The sequence below is a fragment of the Crinia signifera genome, chromosome 1 (assembly GCF_055691185.1).
Source record: "Crinia signifera chromosome 1, ASM5569118v1, whole genome shotgun sequence".
Lineage (NCBI taxonomy): Eukaryota > Metazoa > Chordata > Amphibia > Anura > Myobatrachidae > Crinia > Crinia signifera.
The window spans coordinates 383,064,368-383,085,428 of record NC_139217.1 but is presented as its reverse complement, the minus strand read 5'-3'; the positions used below and the strand labels follow the sequence as shown (position 1 = coordinate 383,085,428).

The 21,061-nt window shown below is 43.8% G+C and overlaps 1 protein-coding gene across 1 annotated transcript in view; it reads right to left on the bottom strand.

Moving 5' to 3' along the window:
• KREMEN1 (kringle containing transmembrane protein 1) overlaps positions 1–21,061 on the bottom strand; it is a 156,046-nt gene that overhangs the window by 19,255 nt on the left and 115,730 nt on the right. Inside the window, exon 6 of the mRNA XM_083151487.1 lies at positions 1,325–1,657. Coding sequence (XP_083007613.1) covers positions 1,325–1,657 — 333 coding nt within the window. The remainder of the gene's footprint in view (positions 1–1,324; positions 1,658–21,061) is intronic.

The following is a 21,061-nucleotide window of genomic DNA, read 5'->3' as shown; positions in this document are numbered from 1 at the left end:
AAATGTGGAAGAATAGTAGGAATTCATTTTCTGCTGGTGGAACAGAGAAACCTCGGTAACCAACCTGTGCAACGCATGCCAGGTGGGACTTTACAGATAGATATTTATGCTTGGCTGGTTACCTGGAATGCCGCACTTCTTTTCAATATGGGATCATTCTGCAGTCTTGTTACAATAACACCCTTAGATACCAAACAATAATGTCCTTGACAGCTGCCTGTTCCCTCTTTTTATAGGTAGGGAGGGGCGCATTGACCCTACAATGGAGAACCCTCTCAAAGAAAAGAGAAACTTTACACCTCAAATGCTGTTTAAAATTCTCCAACAACGGGACAGGACACTTTACAGCTACACACATTCTATGGTAGCAACAGACTGGACTTGTTCTACTGTGTACTTTAAACAGCTGTTAAAACATACATGATAAACCCTCTAGTCATGTAATATGCTGACTACAGACACATATGTACAATATATGTTATCCATATGCACTATATTTTGATAGATTGCATGCATATAACACCTGATAACCCCTGACTCCGGAATAATCTCATTCACACTTCTTGGAGTGTGACATTTCACGTTTCTGTTTAACTTTTCCTATTGTTGAAACACTGTAAATAAATGCAATCTATATAATATAATCAAAGATGATAAAAATGATGTCATTACGTTGGAATGTAATGATAGCTGCTATGACCTCTGACCCCTTCCACCAGTGTCAGAGATGCACAGGAGAGCAAGGAGGTGGCAATAGAGACAATGAGAAAAGAGAAAAGGACACACATTTATTATGCTATATGGTCTGGTCAATAATGGAGTTTACATATTGCACATATTTGAAGGTTTAAAGGTGCATACACACTAGACAACCTTTCCTTAACGATATGCACATTAAGGATTACATTAATGATATATCGGCATATCGTCTAGTACAGTATGTACGCACTATAGGACCACGGTGGCTGCGTGACATCACACTGTGACCCAAAACATTTCCAGCCTGTGCCTGGCTGGGGCTGCTGGTACTGTGCAAGCAATTTGCTGTGTAGCGAAGTGCTCGCACTTTAGCGATGTGCTCAGAAAACTTTGCGTACATATCCTGGGGAGGGACCTGGTAAGCTGCTGCCATGGGTTGTAGTTTTGCAAGGATTGTTAAAGCTACAAACCAGTCTGAATGAGGCCCTATATCGGCAAGACAGCATGTTCATTTTAGGATGGCGTCACTGAACAATATTTGTAAGTATGTACAGTATGTGCTACATGGTTTACCTGGGAGTTGAGGGGGCAAAGCTAGTGGTAGTTATTTTTTTTAAAGCCTTACCTTGGTATACAACTGCAAAACCCTGGGCCTGATTGATGCGATCAGAAAAGAAATACAAGATGACAAAATCTAATGAGATGTTGAAGACGTGTGTGGGGTGGTTCCTGCCATCAAAGCGTACCAGAACCTGCTTCGTATACCCATCCAGAAGCTCCACCATATCTCTGGAGTCTTTAATATCAAAGAAAGTGAAGTTAAAATGAATTAGAGATGCTCCTGGAACTTGAATCGTCCAATAACAGGCTTTTCCTGATCCATAAGAGTCTGGAAAATCCGGTGAGTAGATAACGGCAGAATCCTTTGTATAATTCCCACCACATGCTCCAATCAGGGCTATGAACAGAGAAGAGATTGTTAATATATAACTTCACATAGTTTTCTAGAACATCATTACTTCTAAAGGAGAGAAAAAATCAGATATTTCAGGTTCTGTCTGACTTAGAGATTTTCTGAGGGTATATTCCGAAAGTTGGGACTCTCCCCCTTTGATGGACTATAGTAGCTTGTCTCTACTGTGCTACTGTTCCCAGAACCAGAGATATCAGCCCTCCAGCAGCTGGTTACTGCTCCAGCTCCACACACCTGGTATGTAGTTTTATATTCTCGTTGGCAGATTGCTCTGCCTCCTGAACTCTGATCCCCTAGTCCCCAATACCATTTGGTAGGTGGGATTCTCTAGTTTTTAATTCCATTAAAAGCTAAGAAATCTAGTTCCGTTAACTGAAGATATCTGCAGTCAAGCAAGCTGTCCTCCCACCAGAAAATTATGAATAATATGCCCACTCGACTATACACCCCTCCTCTGCATATTATACATCCTCTACCACCCTGGAAGTTATGTATCAGGGCCCCTTCATTCAGCCCAATGCCCCCTTCTCCCATCTCATCTCCCACCATCTGTACAGTAAAGGAGTAATGTGTTTATTATTATTATTATTTATATACATTTGGTCTATCTATAATACTTTAACTGACCCGGCATATACTGGGTCACCTAAGTGCCCATCTCCGTGCTTTGCTCCGCCCCTCTCTGGAAACCCCCTTCTGAAAATCCTGCGTTTGCCCCTGACTACATATACACAAGGGGATACGGTACACTTATTCGGTGGCCATGTCAACATAAGTTGACATAGACACCCCAAAACATATGGAAAACCCATGTCGAGCTTTAATGTATCGACCATGTTCGCGTCGACCTTTTGCTTGTGTTGATGTTCAGTCAATGTCAATGTAGAGTATGTCGACCATTTGTAGGTGTCGACCCACTCACTTTCGACCATTAGTGGTAGATCTAGTGATTCTTGTCCTAAACATATCCTACCATTTATACCAGAACCCTTTTTAAGGAGGATTTACCTGTGAATGTAACAGCACACAACAAAGTCTGCTTCATTTTCTATTTTCACTTATGAGATTAAAATGACCATAATAGTAAAGATTACAAACTGCCGCTTTGTTAGATAAGTGAAGAGTTACCTGAGTTGAGATGTGAAATGGATGATTGCTGTTATAAATATGTATAGACCAATATAGAAATAAGGGGGGATATGTCATAGGGTGGGAGATTCAGAAATTGAGAGATTTGGTAAGAAATCTCCATTCTTTATTAAAGCGGCAATCATTGACACTACAAAACCAGTTTGATTTTGAAGTGTAAATGATTGGCGCTTTAAAAAAACTGGAGAATTCTTACCAAATATCTCACTTTCTAAATCTCTCATCTTATTAAATTTCACCCTGCCTAGATTTTCGTGCGCCGCTGCAGGTGTCTCCGTGCTGGGTTTTTTTGCTGGGTGCTTTATGCACGATGTACCAGTTCCCCTCAATTTGCACTTGTTTGAGACTGGAGCTTGTGGATCCTCAAGACGCATTTCGCTGCAATTCCAATTGATAAAGCCGCCCAGTGTGCAGCGAAATGCGTCTTGAGGATCCACAAGCTCCAGTCTCAAACAAGTGTAAATCGAGGGGAACCGGTACATCCTGCATAAAGCACCCAGCAATTATTATTGTTATTTTTTCTTTATATATATTTTCCTTCTAAGGTTTATTTTTATGTATATTTCATGTTTTATAATAAAAATTTTATATATTTGCATATGTAATTGGTTCATTTTCTATATCCAGAGCGCCTAGTGGTAATTTTTTCCAGTATTTGTCCAATCAGAGGGCAGCATCCCTCTACCACAAAGGCTGCTGGGATATAGATAACACCCATTGCTCTCATCCATAGCGCCAACAGACATGTTCTTGCTCCATATATACACATGATGCTGCGTCTGTAATGTATCCGTGAGAGTTGGACTGATCCAGATATTTTCAGCATAACAACTTCATGTGAGGTCCGGCTGACCACAAACCAGAAATCTTCTAAATACAGTTATATTGTAGTAATCTTTAATTGTGTCAAAGTGGACATTCCAGTATTCAGAGCTTTCATCTGAGAACAGAGGTTGTGGATGCAGTTAACACTGACATACTGTGCAGATGCTTTATCTAATGATAGAATTTCAGCATCATGGAGTGATAAGCTCTTTCAGACCGAGGGCGGCATTTATAAAATAAGATTTGTGGCTAAATCCCTGAAAACACCCGTTTTCGGGGGTTAGCCACAAATAATTAGTATCACCCTAATGTACCAAAGGGGGACGGCAACAAGAACCTCTGATCCTTGCAGCGATCCCCCCTGCATAGGATTCTATGGGAGATGCGAAGCTGCCCGATGTACCAACATTGGCAGCAGCGTTTCGCATCGCTGGGCTATCGCCATTCTGAGATTTTGATAGCCCATTGTAGCCTATGGGCTACTGAAAGCACTGTCACCGGGGCAGTGCGGTCGGCGGGGGGTCAGTGCTAACCACACTTGCGCAGATCCCCCGGTTTCCGGCTCAGCACATCACAGGGACAGGCTCCTTTCGGAGCCCTGTCCATTGTCTTGTGGGATGATACATCCCACCGCTAGTAACACATTTTGCAATGCAATCCTGTTCTGCTGTCCCTACCGCGGGTGGCAGCAGTGTCCCACGGACCGAGGAGCAGTTGGGGGGAGGGAGCTGAAACTGATCGCTAAAGAGATGCTATGTGCCTGCTCGCGGCATCTCTTCAGTGCAGGGAGGACAGGGAGGGAGCCGGGGGCTGCCCAGCTGCTAGTGAAGTGCTGTGCATGGCCCCTTTTTTTGCTGCTAATGGGGCATGGCAAGAGCTCTGTGAGCTGCTGGCTATGCCCCCAGCCCCTCTGTCCAAGTGAAAAGAAACTGCACTGAGCAGCGGCAGACGGGGGGGGGGGGGGGGGGCGCTCCCAACTGTCCCCCACACCACGGGACACTACCGGCCCTGGGTGCGATGCAGGACAGTCCAAAAAAAATGGGACTGACCCTCGAAAATCAGGGCATTTGGGAGTGCTAAGTAGCATTCATATATCAGTACAGTACAGTAGTAGTATAGATGTTAGGTATATTTGTGAGTGTGTACGTACACTATTAGCTCTTTTAGTAGTGAATATGTTTAATGCTGATGGTAGCGTTGGTATATCAGTACAGGTTTTACTAGGGAACGGGTTAGTGCTGAGCTGTGTTTGCATATGAGCATACATTTAGGGGGTAATTCAGGTTGGTTTGCAAAAGAAAACTCCTTTAATGGACAAAAAGATGTGCACTGCAGGGGGTAGATGTAACATGTGCAGAGAGAGTTACATTGGGGGGGGGGGGGTTTGTTTCTGTGCAGAGTAAATACTGGCTGCTTTATTTTTACACTGCAATTTAAATCGAATTCTCTCTGCACATGTTACATCAGCTTTTACTACTAAAACGCACATTCCCGTTACTAAACACTTACCAGAAATCGCAAGTCATTTCTGGCTTGTGCGAAAAACTTGCACACTATTAAATGTGCGATTTTCGTCCAAAAAAACCCACACATGTGACGTGCAATTGGGTGCGATTTTTTTTTATGTATTAAAAAATCGTACCCTATTACATTTGACCCAGAGACTTAGGGGGGGTACACACCAGAACGATTAGGGCTCAATTCCATCAATCTGGATCCAATTCCGACCGATTGGATGCAGATTGTATGTAGATTGGGCATGTTTAGGTCCAATTCCGATCCGATTCCAATCCGATGCGCGTCCCCGCTGTCGTTTGGTCGTTTTACAGATCCTACCTGCTGCAGTGAGGATCTGTAAAAGATCCATTCAACTGGATACAGACTCAGATCGGATTGGGATCAGATTGGATGCAGATCGTTAGCAGATTGTGTGCACCCAACAGATCGTGCGAGCATCACACAATCTGCTAACAATCTGCTAACAATCAGGATCGTTCTGGTGTGTACCAGGCCTTAAACACAAACCCTTTACACGGAGAGAAAGAAAATGATTACAAATCCCCAGAACAACCTGTCCGGTTTGTGCACAATGCCTGTTTACTCTACATGTATCTACAGTGAAATGTTAGTACAGGACAAATGTCTGAACATCCAGTTTTTGCTTAACAAATGTTTATGTAAATGATAATCTACATATTTGCAAATGTTGAAAGCTCCAGGAGAACCTTGATTTAACATCTGCATAACTGAAATGGTTGACTTTATGTTTTTAATACCAAAACATTCAGATAAAGTAACGTGCTGTTTCTGCCAAAAATTATGGGAGCGATCACAAAAATCTTATTGTGTCCAGACAAACTTTCCAACAATGCTAAGAATGTACAACTTAGAGAAACTGACAGCTGCAAATGTGTTTGTGCAGATATGAGGCTAAAAGAAGTATTTTTCTAATCATACATTTCCGATGCGAAAATGACCAATCATACAGAACAGTCTCTATTCTGAGACCTCGTATGCCAATATGCGTTTTATATTGTCACAAAATGCATGAAATGTATGAACAATATGGATCTCTTATTTGTAGAGGATTAAGATAAATCTAATGACGTAGTGATGCTGCTAAGCAGATAGGGACCAGGAGGGTAATCCTGACGGAACTGCACAGCTGCGAATTCGCATGGCAGGTGATAAGCAATATACTGCGCATGCGTATGGGCCGCAATGTGCGCGCGACACTGGCCAGTGATGAGAAACTGCTACTTTTTTTGGTCGCTGGCCATTCGCAAGGTGATTAACAGGAGTTAGGCAGCTGTTGGTGGTAACCAGCCGTTTCATGGGAGTGCCGAGGAAACGCGGGAAGTGTCAGGGTATATGCAGGCATGCCCAGGCATTGATGTCAGCAGCAGGCTGAGGCCCAGATGCACTAAGCTTCAAAAGTGATAAAATGGAGAGTGATAAACAACCAGCCAATCAGCTCCTGCCTGATATTTTTCAAACACAGTCTGTGACATGGCAGGTATGTGCTGATTGGCTGACTGTTTATCACTCTCCAATTTATCACTTTTGAATCTTAGTGCATCTGGCCCTGACTATGGCTGTATTCAATAGACACCAAGTAATTATTTTGCTACTCTGAGCCTGCGATGACTGGTGCACAGTGGAAAAATCATTAGCTTGGGAGCAGCTTACGAAGGTTCTGGGATATAGTCGCACGTCTGCGAATAGATTTACAGGTGTACACATCTATCCGCACAGTAATCACGTTCCTTTGAAAGGTGGGATTTCACTCTAGTGGGCAGTGTCTACCCAAATGCTGACAACAGTGAATTTGCAGCCGTGTGATCAGAATCCCCCCCCCCGCCCAGGTTGAGAATTATATTCATAGGGCATCAATGGCAACTTTAGACAGCCAAGTAAAATTGTCTTTATTCCTCTCTCCCCTGACAGGAAGTACAGGTGCAGGAGGACTTCCAAGGTGGCACACCCCCCCCCCCTTCCTTCTACCGCCCCAGTTTGTCCTGGCTCCTGTCCTCAGTTAGATACAGTGGAGGAGGGAGGAGAGAGGGCCAGCAGGGCTCCTTTTTGGCTCCAAAAGCTAGGGCTCCACCAGTGCCACCCTCCCTACGCCCCTAAGTCTATGCAAAACGAGCTAGTACAGTGTATTATAATGTAGCATTGAAAGACATGTTAAAATAACCACTTAGAACCTGTTAAGACAACAGCTTGCACTCAGCTACCTAAAATATTGAATACATTTCAGAAGCATTTAATTCTATCATGGTATTTGAAGATTTACAATTAAATTGAATCCGCTTGTAATTTTTATCAGAGAGAATAATAGAATGGTCAAGGAGAATGTGCTTTGGGAGAGATGCCATATATTGTAATTTTCCTGATTACACTAATGTTCCATGTTCTTCTGTACAACAGAATAACATACTGTACATTAGTTTAATATTGTAATCCCACATTGTCTCATTCCCAATACTAACAATTATCTTTACTGCAAGTCACCCTGGGTATTTGACATTGCGAGATGTTTTTCGCCTTTTGTGGATATTGTCTACACTATATACATTTATAATGCAATACATATTCTCTTATAGCTTATTTCCGCATGTAAAGCCCAAAAAACAAAAACCATCTTAACTTGCTGAAACTATTCTTTCCGAGGTGGTGTATTCCTTCCGAGACTGTGTATTTACTTCCTTTCTGCTTATACCCAGACAATCATTTCACGCTACTGGCTTCAACACATGTTGAGTAAGAAGTAGACACATTTCCTGAGGAGAAAATGCCTTTGTCTTGCTTATTGGTATACCTCGGTATATGTTGCAGTAGGAATGCCAGGTCAGGTGAAAATTATATTTGGCAAAATTGCCAAAATCACTGAGTGATGAAACATGTTTGAAATCCTGTGTATGCCACCCCGCCCACCTCTTCTAAACCCCAGACAACAACCTTCTGTTCTGGTTCCATGCCTCGACCATCAAGGCTCAGAACCAAGATCTAAATTCAGAGCCACATACTTCACTTCCCGCAAATGGAAGGCGTGTGTCACCACAGCTGTGTCTTTCTCCTCAAATGTTCTTACTTGAGCTGACCTCTAAGTACACAATGGTCTGCCCACTCACACTAACAAGACTGTTCTGCATTGTTCTCACAGGCAAGCCTTTAACAGACTGGAAGCAAGAAGCAGTAAATGTTTACTAGAAATGAGGGTTCATCTCAACCACAATCTCATGTGGCTTTTGGACATCATAAATTTCCACTGGACTTATGACAAATCAAGATCTGATCCAGACCTCTTTCTTTTGTCAGAAGGAAATGTTGAAAAACATAAAAAAAAGACTCTAGCTCCATTAAAGAAACATAATAGTTTAACCTAAAATTGTGTGGCCCTCCCAGAACAGTGGGGAAGTCCCCCACTTCCTCCCACAACCCCCCTTGACTGCCTACTTATTTAGCGCACAAGTGGGCGGACCGAGGTGGGCCCAATGACATGATTTGCATTGAATCGCATCATTATGGCCCTGTACCCTATGCGGAGAGAGCAGTGAATGGATAGGGCCAGTGTAATCAGCTACGTGTGTCCAATGAACACACAAGCATACTCACCTAAAAAATACCCTGATGCTGCTGTGGAGAGTCATCAGCTTTCTTGCCAGCTCTGTCTCTGCATGCGATAATTGAAACATAGGTCTAATGTAATTAATTATCGCATTGCAAATCTGGCCGATATTATCAAAGCACAGCCTCATATGAGGGTGCAGATTGTGATAAATCGGCCCCTAACTGTGATAGTGCCCCTATGCTAGCATGCCTTGTGGTCGCATATCATGACAAAAAGTAGTTTTTATAGACTCCTATAAAATGATTCCTTTCCATGGCTCCTTAAATGCTTAGGTCAGCAGAAGGAGCTCCTCAACTCTTGGAGTACATTACTATATTGAGACTACATGTGTCTATAGTTGTTTAAAAATAAAAGCCCCCCAAAAGGTTGTTTGTTTAACACATTGTGGAGCTGGTGACATTTCCAATGCATAAAGGTACACCATTTCTTATGACCTCTCAGCAGTTGCCCCTGGCCAGTAACATATTGTTCACAGCTAGTCTGTCTTTTGGGAGGCAGAAGTATGAAATGACGACAGCTCTGAAATGCTTGAGACCTGTTTTTGGCAGCTGTTGGTCTAGATGCCAGGCTGGTGAGGAATCTATTGTTAGATCTGCTCCCAGAGGTTCTGGCCTTTTTCAATTCTGTATGCAAGACCGCATTGTGATGTTGATCCTATGATCTCTTTTTGATGCATTAGAATTTATTTCATGCACAAGTATGACTAGTGAGGTTAATCCTGACGACAGACGGAGAAAGCAGCAGCTCTGATGGTAAGGGGTTGGAAGGGTATTACTAATTCTCAAAATAGTTTCAATTCACACAGGTGACAGTGACTATCACCATGATTATTATTAGCAGTAAATAGTGATTTAAAAGTAATATTATGATTGTTATTATTACATTTAGTAAACATAATACTGAAAATGTAGCATTTTGTTAGTACATCCATGTCCTGTTAAACAAAAGCATTTTTTGCACAATTAGGAGGTCACTAAAGGCCCATACACACTGGGTGACTTTCACGTGAAAGCCGCTCAGTTTTCTCGTTTGAGCATGAAAGCTGCCCAGAGTGTACGGCCTGGCGATGAGCAGTGATGTGCGCTCTCGCATCATCGCCGGGAAATCTGTTCATCTGCTGGTGTTACCAGCAGATGAGCGGCTTTGATAGCGCTGCACTATGCAAAGCCGTCCGCCCCCTGCTTAGAGTGTATGGACCTTAAGGCTCATTTACAACCACACAAAAGTGGAAACCTGTACTTTGTCTTTCTGTCCAAGGGGGCATTCTGTGGTTGGTGTAGTTGTTTTGGTGAGGAGAATAGTGAGTGGAAAAAGGAGATTTTGGACCGGATTCATAGATCAGCAATTTACAGAGATCTGTGCATGCATGCGTGGGGAGATGGCGACCATGTGTTTGGAGGGTAGGTAATGTTTTGTGGGAGTGGCTTAGGAAAATGCAGACCGCTCAGGAGGGGAGACACACACAGCCACTGTGACCCACATAATAGCCGGCCTGTTTCATACCATCAATGGCAACCATCAATGGTAAACACACTAATAGCCATCTAGAAAACTAGAAGGTATCAAAGTCTGCCTGTAGGAACCAATGCTTCTTCAGATGGTTTTCATTACCAGAGACCCACTCCTTCCTATGGTAAGTAAGTCCATAGTTGTAAAGAGGGATCCCATTGCTCTCTTAACACTTAGTGCAGTGGTTCCCAAACTTTCTTGACCAGGGCACCCTAGAATATCAGCATTTGTTCAAGTCACCCCTAGTCAAAAAGTAAATGGATAAATAAAAAATAAAGTAAATTGTGCTTAACTGTCACCTCAAGTTCAGTTATGTGGTGGGGAACATAGCTGTGGTTTTAATTGTCCACACATTTTATGATTGGCAGCAACCAGCACTGGTTTTGGCTATCACTTTGAGCATAAATAATTTGTTTTGGTCATGGACCCCCAACCCGAGGCACCCTTGCAAACATCCCAAGGCACCCCTGGGAGCCTAGGCACACAGTTTGGGAACCACTGACTTAGTGCCCTTTATGGAGAAGCTGTTCCTGCATCGGAGCCATCGCCTATTATTTAAGCAACCACCGCCATCTTGCCCGACTAGTCTTTTTCTAACTCAAAAAATACTTAACACTTCCACAACCTCTTGAATAGTAAAGAACAGGGGCAAGATGTAATAGGGTGCTATTCTTTAGACAAGCAAAATAAATCGCACCATATAGCACGTCACATGTGCGATTTTTAGCTAAAAATTACAAATGTAATAGGGTGCGAATATTTAGACACAGCCAGTGCTAAATGTAATAAACACAGTCCAGATGTTCCCTCAATATAAATATTCATTTACGACATTAATTAACTAAATATAATTTTACAAGAAAAATTATTTGAAAATATTGTAAACGTCATAGGTGGGAATTCAAGTATCCACAGTAATTTACCGCAGGCAACTTGAAGCCATCGGGTAGAAATTTCCGTTAAATAGCCCGTTAACAGGCGAGTGAATACATCGGTCTGGAAACTTAACCCCTTCCTGACAGAGCCAGTTTTTGCGTTCCTGACAGAGCCCTTTTTTTCAAATCTGACATGTCTCACTTAAGTGGGGATAACTTTTTTTTGCTTTTACTTATCCCAGTGATTTTGAGATTGTTTTTTCGTGACACATTGTACTTCAAGTTAGTGGTAAATTTTCGTCGATGCAGTCTGTGTTTTTTTGTGAAAAATACCAAAATGTCGTAAAAAAATGGAAAATTTATCAATTTGCAAAATGTTAAATTTTCTGCTTGTGAGACAAATAATCATACCACTCAAAATAGTTAATAACTAACATAGACCATATGTCTACTTTATGTTGACATCATTATTTCAACTTCCTTTTAATTTTTTGGGACACTAGGAGGCTTACAATATGAATAGCAAATTCTCAAATTTTCAAGAAAATTTCAAACACTGATTTTTTTAGGGACCAGTTCAGTTCTGATGTGACTTTGAGGGACTTGTATGTGAGACACCCCCATAAATGATGCCATTTCAAAAACTGCACCCCTCACAGTATTCAAAACAGCATTTTGGAAGTTTGTTAACCCTTTAGGTGTTTCAAAGGAATTAAAACAAAGTGTAGGTGAAATTTCAAAATTTCTTTTTTTTTGCAGATTTGCAATTTTAATACATTTTTCTAAGGAACACAGTACATTTTACTAGAGAAATGTGACTGAAAATTGATTCCCCCAATTCTTTTGTTTTCATAAATATCCTATATGTGGCCCTAGTGTGCACGGTGACCAAACCACAGGCTTCATAATAGAAGGAGCACCTACTTGATTTTGGAGCCTCCTTTTTATGAGATTATTTTTTAGGCACCATGTAGGTTTCTAGGCACCATAAGATGCTAAAAGTTAGGAACCCCCCCACAAGTGACCCCATTTTGCAAACTACACCCCTCAGGGAATTCATCTAGGGGCATAGTGTACATTTCAAACCCCCAGGGGTTTCACCAATTGTGGTACAACTGGGCAGTGAAAATGAAAAATTATTTTTTTTACACAAAAATGCAGTTCTGGCTCCAAATTTGTCATTTTCAGAAGGTATGAAGGAGACAAAGCACCCCAAAATCTGTGTCCCAATTTCTCCCGAGTACGGCAATGCCTCACATGTGACCAAAAAATACCATTTGGGTGCATGGCAGGACTCAGAAGGGAAGGAGTGATTTTTGGATTTTGCAGCTCAGATTCTGGTGGAATTTTGGTGGGTGCTATGTCGCATTAGCAAGACCCCCAAAGCACCAATACAGTGGAACCCCCCCACAAGTGACCCCATTTTGCAAACTACACCCCTCAGGGAATTCATCTAGGGGTATAGTGTACATTTCAAACCCCCAGGGGTTTCACCAATTTTGATACAAGTGGGCAGTGAAAATGAAAAATTAAATTTTTTTACACAAAAATGCAGTTCTGGCTCAAAATTTTTCATTTTCAGAAGGTATGAAGGAGAAAAAGCACCCCAAAATCTGTGCCCCAATTTCTCCCGAGTACGGCAATGCCTCACATGTGACCAAAAAATACCAGTTGGGTGCATGGCAGGACTCAGAAGGGAAGGAGTGATTTTTGGATTTTGCAGCACAGATTCTGGTGGAATGAATGGTGGGTGCTATGTTGCACCAATACAGTGGAACCCCCCCACAAGTCACCCCATTTTGCAAAGTACACCCCTCAGGGAATTCATCTAGGGGTATAGTGTACATTTCAAACCCCCAGGGGTTTCACCAATTTTGATACAAGTGGGCAGTGAAAATGAAAAATTAAATTTTTTACACAAAAATGCAGTTCTGGCTCAAAATTTTTCATTTTCAGAAGGTATGAAGGAGAAAAAGCACCCCAAAATCTGTGCCCCAATTTCTCCCGAGTACGGCAATGCCTCACATGTGACCAAAAAATACCAGTTGGGTGCATGGCAGGACTCAGAAGGGAAGGAGTGATTTTTGGATTTTGCAGCTCAGATTCTGGTGGAATTTTGGTGGGTGCTATGTCGCATTAGCAAGACCCCCAAACAGGGCCGGCGCTACCCACTCAGCAGCTCCTGCAAAGCAGGGAGGCGCCATGCTGAAAAGGCGCTGTCTCCCTCCCAGCTCTGCTAAAGCTGCCTCAGCCCTCACTGTCACTGCCTCCTGCACGCCACTCACAGCGGCCATCAGTATGGAGAGGCTGAGCAGCTCCCTGCACCGCACACACACTGTCCTCCTCCTGCGACCTGCCCCCTCTTCTTCACAGACACTTGCGCTGAGGCATGTAGTGCTGTCTGTGAATGCCTGGATGACATGTCATGTCTGGATCCGCCCCCTACCCCCCCTACCCATTGCTCCCTGCACCTTTCAGCTGTCAATCAAATGATGAACAGGCAGCAGGGCCGCCTCCCCTTCCTTCCCTCTTCTCAGTGTGCTGTGCCAGTGCCACTGCCAGTCCTCAACACTCCGCCCCCTCTATCTCCTCCCCTCTTCTTCCATCTCCTCCTTCTCTCCCCCCCCCCTTTCCCCCTCAGGTCATGAGTGCTCCACATACTTTTTTTACTGCTTTCGGATCGCATCGCACACACATTGCATGCATGCTGTGCAATGCGATCTAGCCCATAATGTATGCGATTCTCGCAGCATGTATGGGCACCTTTAGTGCATGCAACATTTTGCAACACAGCACTGAGATGGTGTATGCATACATGTACATGCACCCGAGATCCTCCATAGGATCGCATGTTGCATACACTCCCACAATCGGGCTGCAGCTTGTTGCAATGGCAATGTGAAAGGGCGCAAAATGTATGGTTTGCAGGAGGGCGCCGGACACCCTTGCACCGGCCCTGCCCCCAAAGCACCAATACAGTGGAACCCCCCCACAAGTGACCCCATTTTGCAAACTACACCCCTCAGGGAATTCATCTAGGGGTATAGTGTACATTTCAAACCCCCAGGGGTTTCACCAATTTTGATACAAGTGGGCAGTGAAAATGAAAAATTACATTTTTTTACACAAAAATGCAGTTCTGGCTCAAAATTTTTCATTTTCAGAAGGTATGAAGGAGAAAAAGCACCCCAAAATCTGTGCCCCAATTTCTCCCGAGTACGGCAATGCCTCACATGTGACCAAAAAATACCAGTTGGGTGCATGGCAGGACTCAGAAGGGAAGGAGTGATTTTTGGATTTTGCAGCACAGATTCTGGTGGAATGAATGGTGGGTGCTATGTTGCACCAATACAGTGGAACCCCCCCACAAGTCACCCCATTTTGCAAAGTACACCCCTCAGGGAATTCATCTAGGGGTATAGTGTACATTTCAAACCCCCAGGGGTTTCACCAATTTTGATACAAGTGGGCAGTGAAAATGAAAAATTACATTTTTTTACACAAAAATGCAGTTCTGGCTCAAAATTTTTCATTTTCAGAAGGTATGAAGGAGAAAAAGCACCCCAAAATATGTGCCCCAATTTCTCCCGAGTACGGCAATGCCTCACATGTGACCAAAAAATACAAGTTGGGTGCATGGCAGGACTCAGAACGGAAGGAGTGATTTTTGGATTTTGCGGCTCAGATTCTGGTGGAATTTTGGTGGGTGCTATGTCGCATTAGCAAGACCCCCCAAGCACCAATACAGTGGAACCCCCCCACAAGTGACCCCATTTTGCAAACTACACCCCTCAGGGAATTCATCTAGGGGTATAGTGTACATTTCAAACCCCCAGGGGTTTCACCAATTTTGATACAAATGGGCAGTGAAAATGAAAAATTACATTTTTTACACAAAAATGCAGTTCTGGCTCAAAATTTTTCATTTTCAGAAGGTATGAAGGAGAAAAAGCACCCCAAAATCTGTGCCCCAATTTCTCCCGAGTACGGCAATGCCTCACATGTGACCAAAAAATACCAGTTGGGTGCATGGCAGGACTCAGAAGGGAAGGAGTGATTTTTGGATTTTGCAGCACAGATTCTGGTGGAATGAATGGTGGGTGCTATGTTGCACCAATACAGTGGAACCCCCCCACAAGTCACCCCATTTTGCAAACTACACCCCTCAGGGAATTCATCTAGGGGTATAGTGTACATTTCAAACCCCCAGGGGTTTCACCAATTTTGATACAAGTGGGCAGTGAAAATGAAAAATTACATTTTTTTACACAAAAATGCAGTTCTGGCTCAAAATTTTTCATTTTCAGAAGGTATGAAGGAGAAAAAGCACCCCAAAATCTGTGCCCCAATTTCTCCCGAGTACGGCAATGCCTCACATGTGACCAAAAAATACCAGTTGGGTGCATGGCAGGACTCAGAAGGGAAGGAGTGATTTTTGGATTTTGCAGCACAGATTCTGGTGGAATGAATGGTGGGTGCTATGTTGCACCAATACAGTGGAACCCCCCCACAAGTCACCCCATTTTGCAAAGTACACCCCTCAGGGAATTCATCTAGGGGTATAGTGTACATTTCAAACCCCCAGGGGTTTCACCAATTTTGATACAAGTGGGCAGTGAAAATGAAAAATTACATTTTTTTACACAAAAATGCAGTTCTGGCTCAAAATTTTTCATTTTCAGAAGGTATGAAGGAGAAAAAGCACCCCAAAATATGTGCCCCAATTTCTCCCGAGTACGGCAATGCCTCACATGTGACCAAAAAATACAAGTTGGGTGCATGGCAGGACTCAGAACGGAAGGAGTGATTTTTGGATTTTGCGGCTCAGATTCTGGTGGAATTTTGGTGGGTGCTATGTCGCATTAGCAAGACCCCCCAAGCACCAATACAGTGGAACCCCCCCACAAGTGACCCCATTTTGCAAACTACACCCCTCAGGGAATTCATCTAGGGGTATAGTGTACATTTCAAACCCCCAGGGGTTTCACCAATTTTGATACAAATGGGCAGTGAAAATGAAAAATTACATTTTTTACACAAAAATGCAGTTCTGGCTCAAAATTTTTCATTTTCAGAAGGTATAAAGGAGAAAAAGCACCCCAAAATCTGTGCCCCAATTTCTCCCGAGTACGGCAATGCCTCACATGTGACCAAAAAATACCAGTTGGGTGCATGGCAGGACTCAGAAGGGAAGGAGTGATTTTTGGATTTTGCAGCACAGATTCTGGTGGAATGAATGGTGGGTGCTATGTTGCACCAATACAGTGGAACCCCCCCACAAGTCACCCCATTTTGCAAACTACACCCCTCAGGGAATTCATCTAGGGGTATAGTGTACATTTCAAACCCCCAGGGGTTTCACCAATTTTGATACAAGTGGGCAGTGAAAATGAAAAATTACATTTTTTTACACAAAAATGCAGTTCTGGCTCAAAATTTTTCAATTTCAGAAGGAATGAAGGAGACAAAGCACCCCAAAATCTGTGCCCCAATTTCTCCCGAGTACGGCAATGCCTCATGTGTGACCAAAAAGTTGCAGGACTCAGAAGGGAAGGAGTGATATTTGGATTTTGCAGCACAAATTCTGGTGGAATGATGGTGGGTGCTATGTCGCATTAGCAAGACCCCCAAAGCACCAATACAGTGGAACCCCCCCCACAAGTGACCCCATTTTGCAAACTACACCCCTCAGGGAATTCATCTAGGGGTATAGTGTACATTTCAAACCCCCAGGGGTTTCACCAATTTTGATACAAGTGGGCAGTGAAAATGAAAAATTACATTTTTTTACACAAAAATGCAGTTCTGGCTCAAAATTTTTCATTTTCAGAAGGTATGAAGGAGAAAAAGCACCCCAAAATCTGTGCCCCAATTTCTCCCGAGTACGGCAATGCCTCACATGTGACCAAAAAATACCAGTTGGGTGCATGGCAGGACTCAGAAGGGAAGGAGTGATTTTTGGATTTTGCGGCTCAGATTATGGTGGAATGAATGGTGGGTGGTATGTGGCATTAGCAAGACCCCCGAAGCACGGTGAAATTATGAACCTAATAATCCATAGATGTGTGGTATATTTTAAAACACTCCTTTATACATAGGCCGGGTTTGTCGGGGCAAGTGTCACACTGGAAAATAGTTTGCTTTCTTATTCCCTTTTTATAGCAAACTTTGCACCTTTTTTGTGTCCTGCCCTTTTTTCCAGTGGAGGGGATTTCATCAGGAAATGCTGCCCTGGTACAATACGGGGGCCAGTACTAGAAGTACTGGGGCCCTCAGCCTGCTGGTTCCCAAATATTAGGCCCTTTATGACTTCCTCTTGAAAGTGCATAAATGTCCCCCTCTGGCCGGTAGAACGGAATAGCACGTAAGCGTTATACAGTGCCATCTGGATGATATACACGGCCAGCTTCTTGTACCAGATTTTTGTTTTCCGCAGGGCACTGTACGGCTTCAGTACCTGATCTGAAAGATCCACTCCGCCCATGTACCTATTGTAATCCAGGATACAATTAGGTTTGGAGGTGTGGGTACTGGTACCTCGTACAGGGACGGAGGTGGTACTGTCTCCGTGAATTGTTGTCAGTATAAGGACATCCCTCTTGTCCTTATATTTGACCAACAACATATTTTCGGTGCATATTCCCCTGCTTTCACCCCTTCTCATTACTTGGGCAATGTGTGTTTTTGGGAGGCCTCTTTGGTTCTTGCGCACAGTACCGCAAGCTGCTGTACCTCTTGAACCAAGGGCCTTAAACAGGGGGATGCTGGTGTAAAAGTTATCCACATAGAGGTGATAACCTTTATCCAGGAAGGGGTGCACTAAATCCCAGACAATTTTTCCACTAACACCTACGAGGGAGGGGGGGCATTCTGGCGGTTCAATTCTTGAATCCTTCCCTTCATATACCCTAAACCTGTGGGTGTACCCTGAGGTGCTTTCACACAACTTATACATTTTTATGCCATACCTTGCCCTCTTACTGGGAAGGTACTGGCGGAATTTAACCCTTCCTTTAAAATGTATAAGGGACTCGTCTATGCAAATGAATTTATCTGGGATGTACATGTCTTCAAATTTGGCACTGAAATGATCAATGACCGGCCTGACTTTGAATAGCCGGTCAAAGGTGGGATCATCTCTGGGTGGGCACTGTGCATTATCGTTGTAATGCAAAAATTTAAGGATCGTCTCAAATCGAGCCCGGGGCATGGCCATACGGTAAAATGGGGTGCTGTACAGAACATCTGTACTCCAATATTGCCTAATTTCTGGCTTTTTTACTATGCCCATATGAAACACCAGACCCCAAAACGTCATCATCTCTACTGCATCTACAGGGGTCCACCTAGCAAATGATGACGTGGGGTTTTGAGCAATAAACTGCTGGGCATATAAATTAGTTTGGTCCACCATTAAATTTATAAAATCATCAGAGAAAAATAATTTGAAAAAGTCAATTTCTCTGAGACCTGTGGAATCAAATTGGATTCCTGGCATGGCCAAAAACTCAGGAACCTGGGGCTCAAAATTGTCTGGTGGTGGGGTCCATACGAGATCAATTATTGGGGGGGGGTCTCAGCTGCTCTACGGGGGCGTCTTTGAGGGGGTCCCTCATCACCAGAGGAGGAAGAGGAGCTTAAGGCGAATCCTTCAAACTCCCCGCTTGCATCACTGGCTGTGTCAGAGTCAGAAGCAAGCAGGGCATATGCCTCCTCCGCTGAATACATTCTTCTGGATGACTGGGATGACATTTGGGATGACATTTGGGATGCCATTTTTATTTTTGTGTTACTGGTAGTGAAATGTTTCAACACGTGTATAGTGTAGGGGGGGGTACAAACTTTATTTCAACCCGGGGGGTATGTAGTGTGTAGTGTGTATGTAGTGTGCAGAAAAAAAAAATACTTTATACAAAAAAAAAAAAAATGGAGGGGTTAAAAAAAAAAAAATTGAAGGGGTTAAAAAAAAAAATTGAAGGGGTTAAAAAAAAAAAAAAAAAGGTCCTGCGCCAAAAATTGAGCACAGATGTTGGTCAGTAACGTCCGTCACTGAACAGCGCTGAAAGGCAACAGGAATTTGATCAAAAAAAAAAAAAAAATAGATCAACCCTGTGCCGAAAAAGATGATCAGTGATGTACGTCACTGATCCGCGCACAGCGGCCACAGGACACCCACAAAATCACAGTGTGTGTAAAAAAAAAAATTAAAAAAAGACCCCACAGCACACACAAAAAAAAAAAAAGGTGATCAGTGATGCGACACTGATTACCAGTGAGGGGTAGCAGGTGCAACTGACAGTGCAACTGGCAGGTATATATAAAAAAAAAAAAAAAACCTCTGCACCCCTAAAAAGTTGCTGATCACCTCAGATATAGTGATCAGCACAAAAGGCGGGGGCAGCAGACACAAAATTTAGCACTCTCTATCACTCTCTGTCACTATCTTTCTCTATCTCTCTATCTCTCACTATCTAACACTCTATGACACTGCAGCAGCAGCAGTGACAGGTATATATATATATATAAAAATACCCTGCGCCCCCAAAAAGTTGCTGATCAGTTAATTTATACTGATCAGCACAAAAGGGGGGGCAGCAGTCAGTTATATAAAAAATATATAGCACAATCTGTCACTATCTCTATCTCTCTCTCTCTATCTCTCTCTATCTCTCTCTCTCTATCTATAACTATAACACTGCAGCAGCACAAAATATAGCACTCTCTGTCACTAGGCCTCTCTATCTCTCTCTCTCTATCTCTCTCTATCTCTCTCTATATCTCTCTATCTCTCTCTATCTCTCTCTATCTCTCTCTATCTCTCTCTATCTCTCTCTCTATAACTATATCACACTGCAGCAGCACAAAATACAGCACTCTCTGACACTATCTCTCTCTATCTCTCTCTATCTAACTAACGCAGGGTTGCCGACCCTCCCGGAATTTCCGGGAGTCTCCCGAAAATCGGGACCCCCTCCCGGCACCCCGGAAGGGTGGGCAACCCTCCCGGATTCAGGGGGGACCCCCGCTAACCCCCGGATCGCGGCATTAAAATGCCGCAATCCTCGGGTTTTCGAGGAGGGGGCGGGGCTAAATGACGCGATTTAGCCCCGCCCCCTCCACGGAGATACCTTAATCCCCTGTTTTACCAGCATATGGGGCGGGGCTTAGTGATGTCACCCTTAAGCCCCGCCCCCTGAGTGGCTACAGAAACTCTCCTCTCCGGGCTTCTCCCGGAGAGGAGAATAACAAAGTCGGCAACCCTGAACTAACGCTATTACACTGCAGCAGCACAAGTTCACAGGAAGTCACAAGTAACAGGATCCAGGAAGCATCCAGCACACTACAAGCACAGATGAAGCAGCCAAGATATTTGCAAGGATCAGGTAAGTATTTTGCCAGGTTCTGGTCAGTATATCGCGGCAGATTGGCACGGTGACCGCACTGCACGCAATTCCAGACCGGAATGGCGTCTGCAGTGCAGTCACCGTTAGTTTAAACCCCCCTCCATGGCTGTGATTGGTCCGTCGGTCCGACGGACCTATCACGGCCTTTGGGGGCGGGCGGGGTGAGGTGGGGTGACACCAGTGTCACCCTTACACCCCGCGGTGATTGGTGCTGTATTTTACAGCACCAATCACCTCTGATCGCGTGTCACCGGCGAACGTTATTCGCCGGTGACACAGAAAACGCTGTAATTGGCTGTTCACACTGAACAGCCAATCACAGCGATCGCCGACGGGGGGGCGGCATCGCAGCCCCCCCTGGGCATGCACGGACATGTCTGCTGTCAGGGACAGCAGACATGTTGAAACTGTCACCGCGTCTATAGACGCGGTGACAGTTAAATGCCATGACGTACATTTACGCCATGTGTCGGGAAGTACTTCCCGACCATGA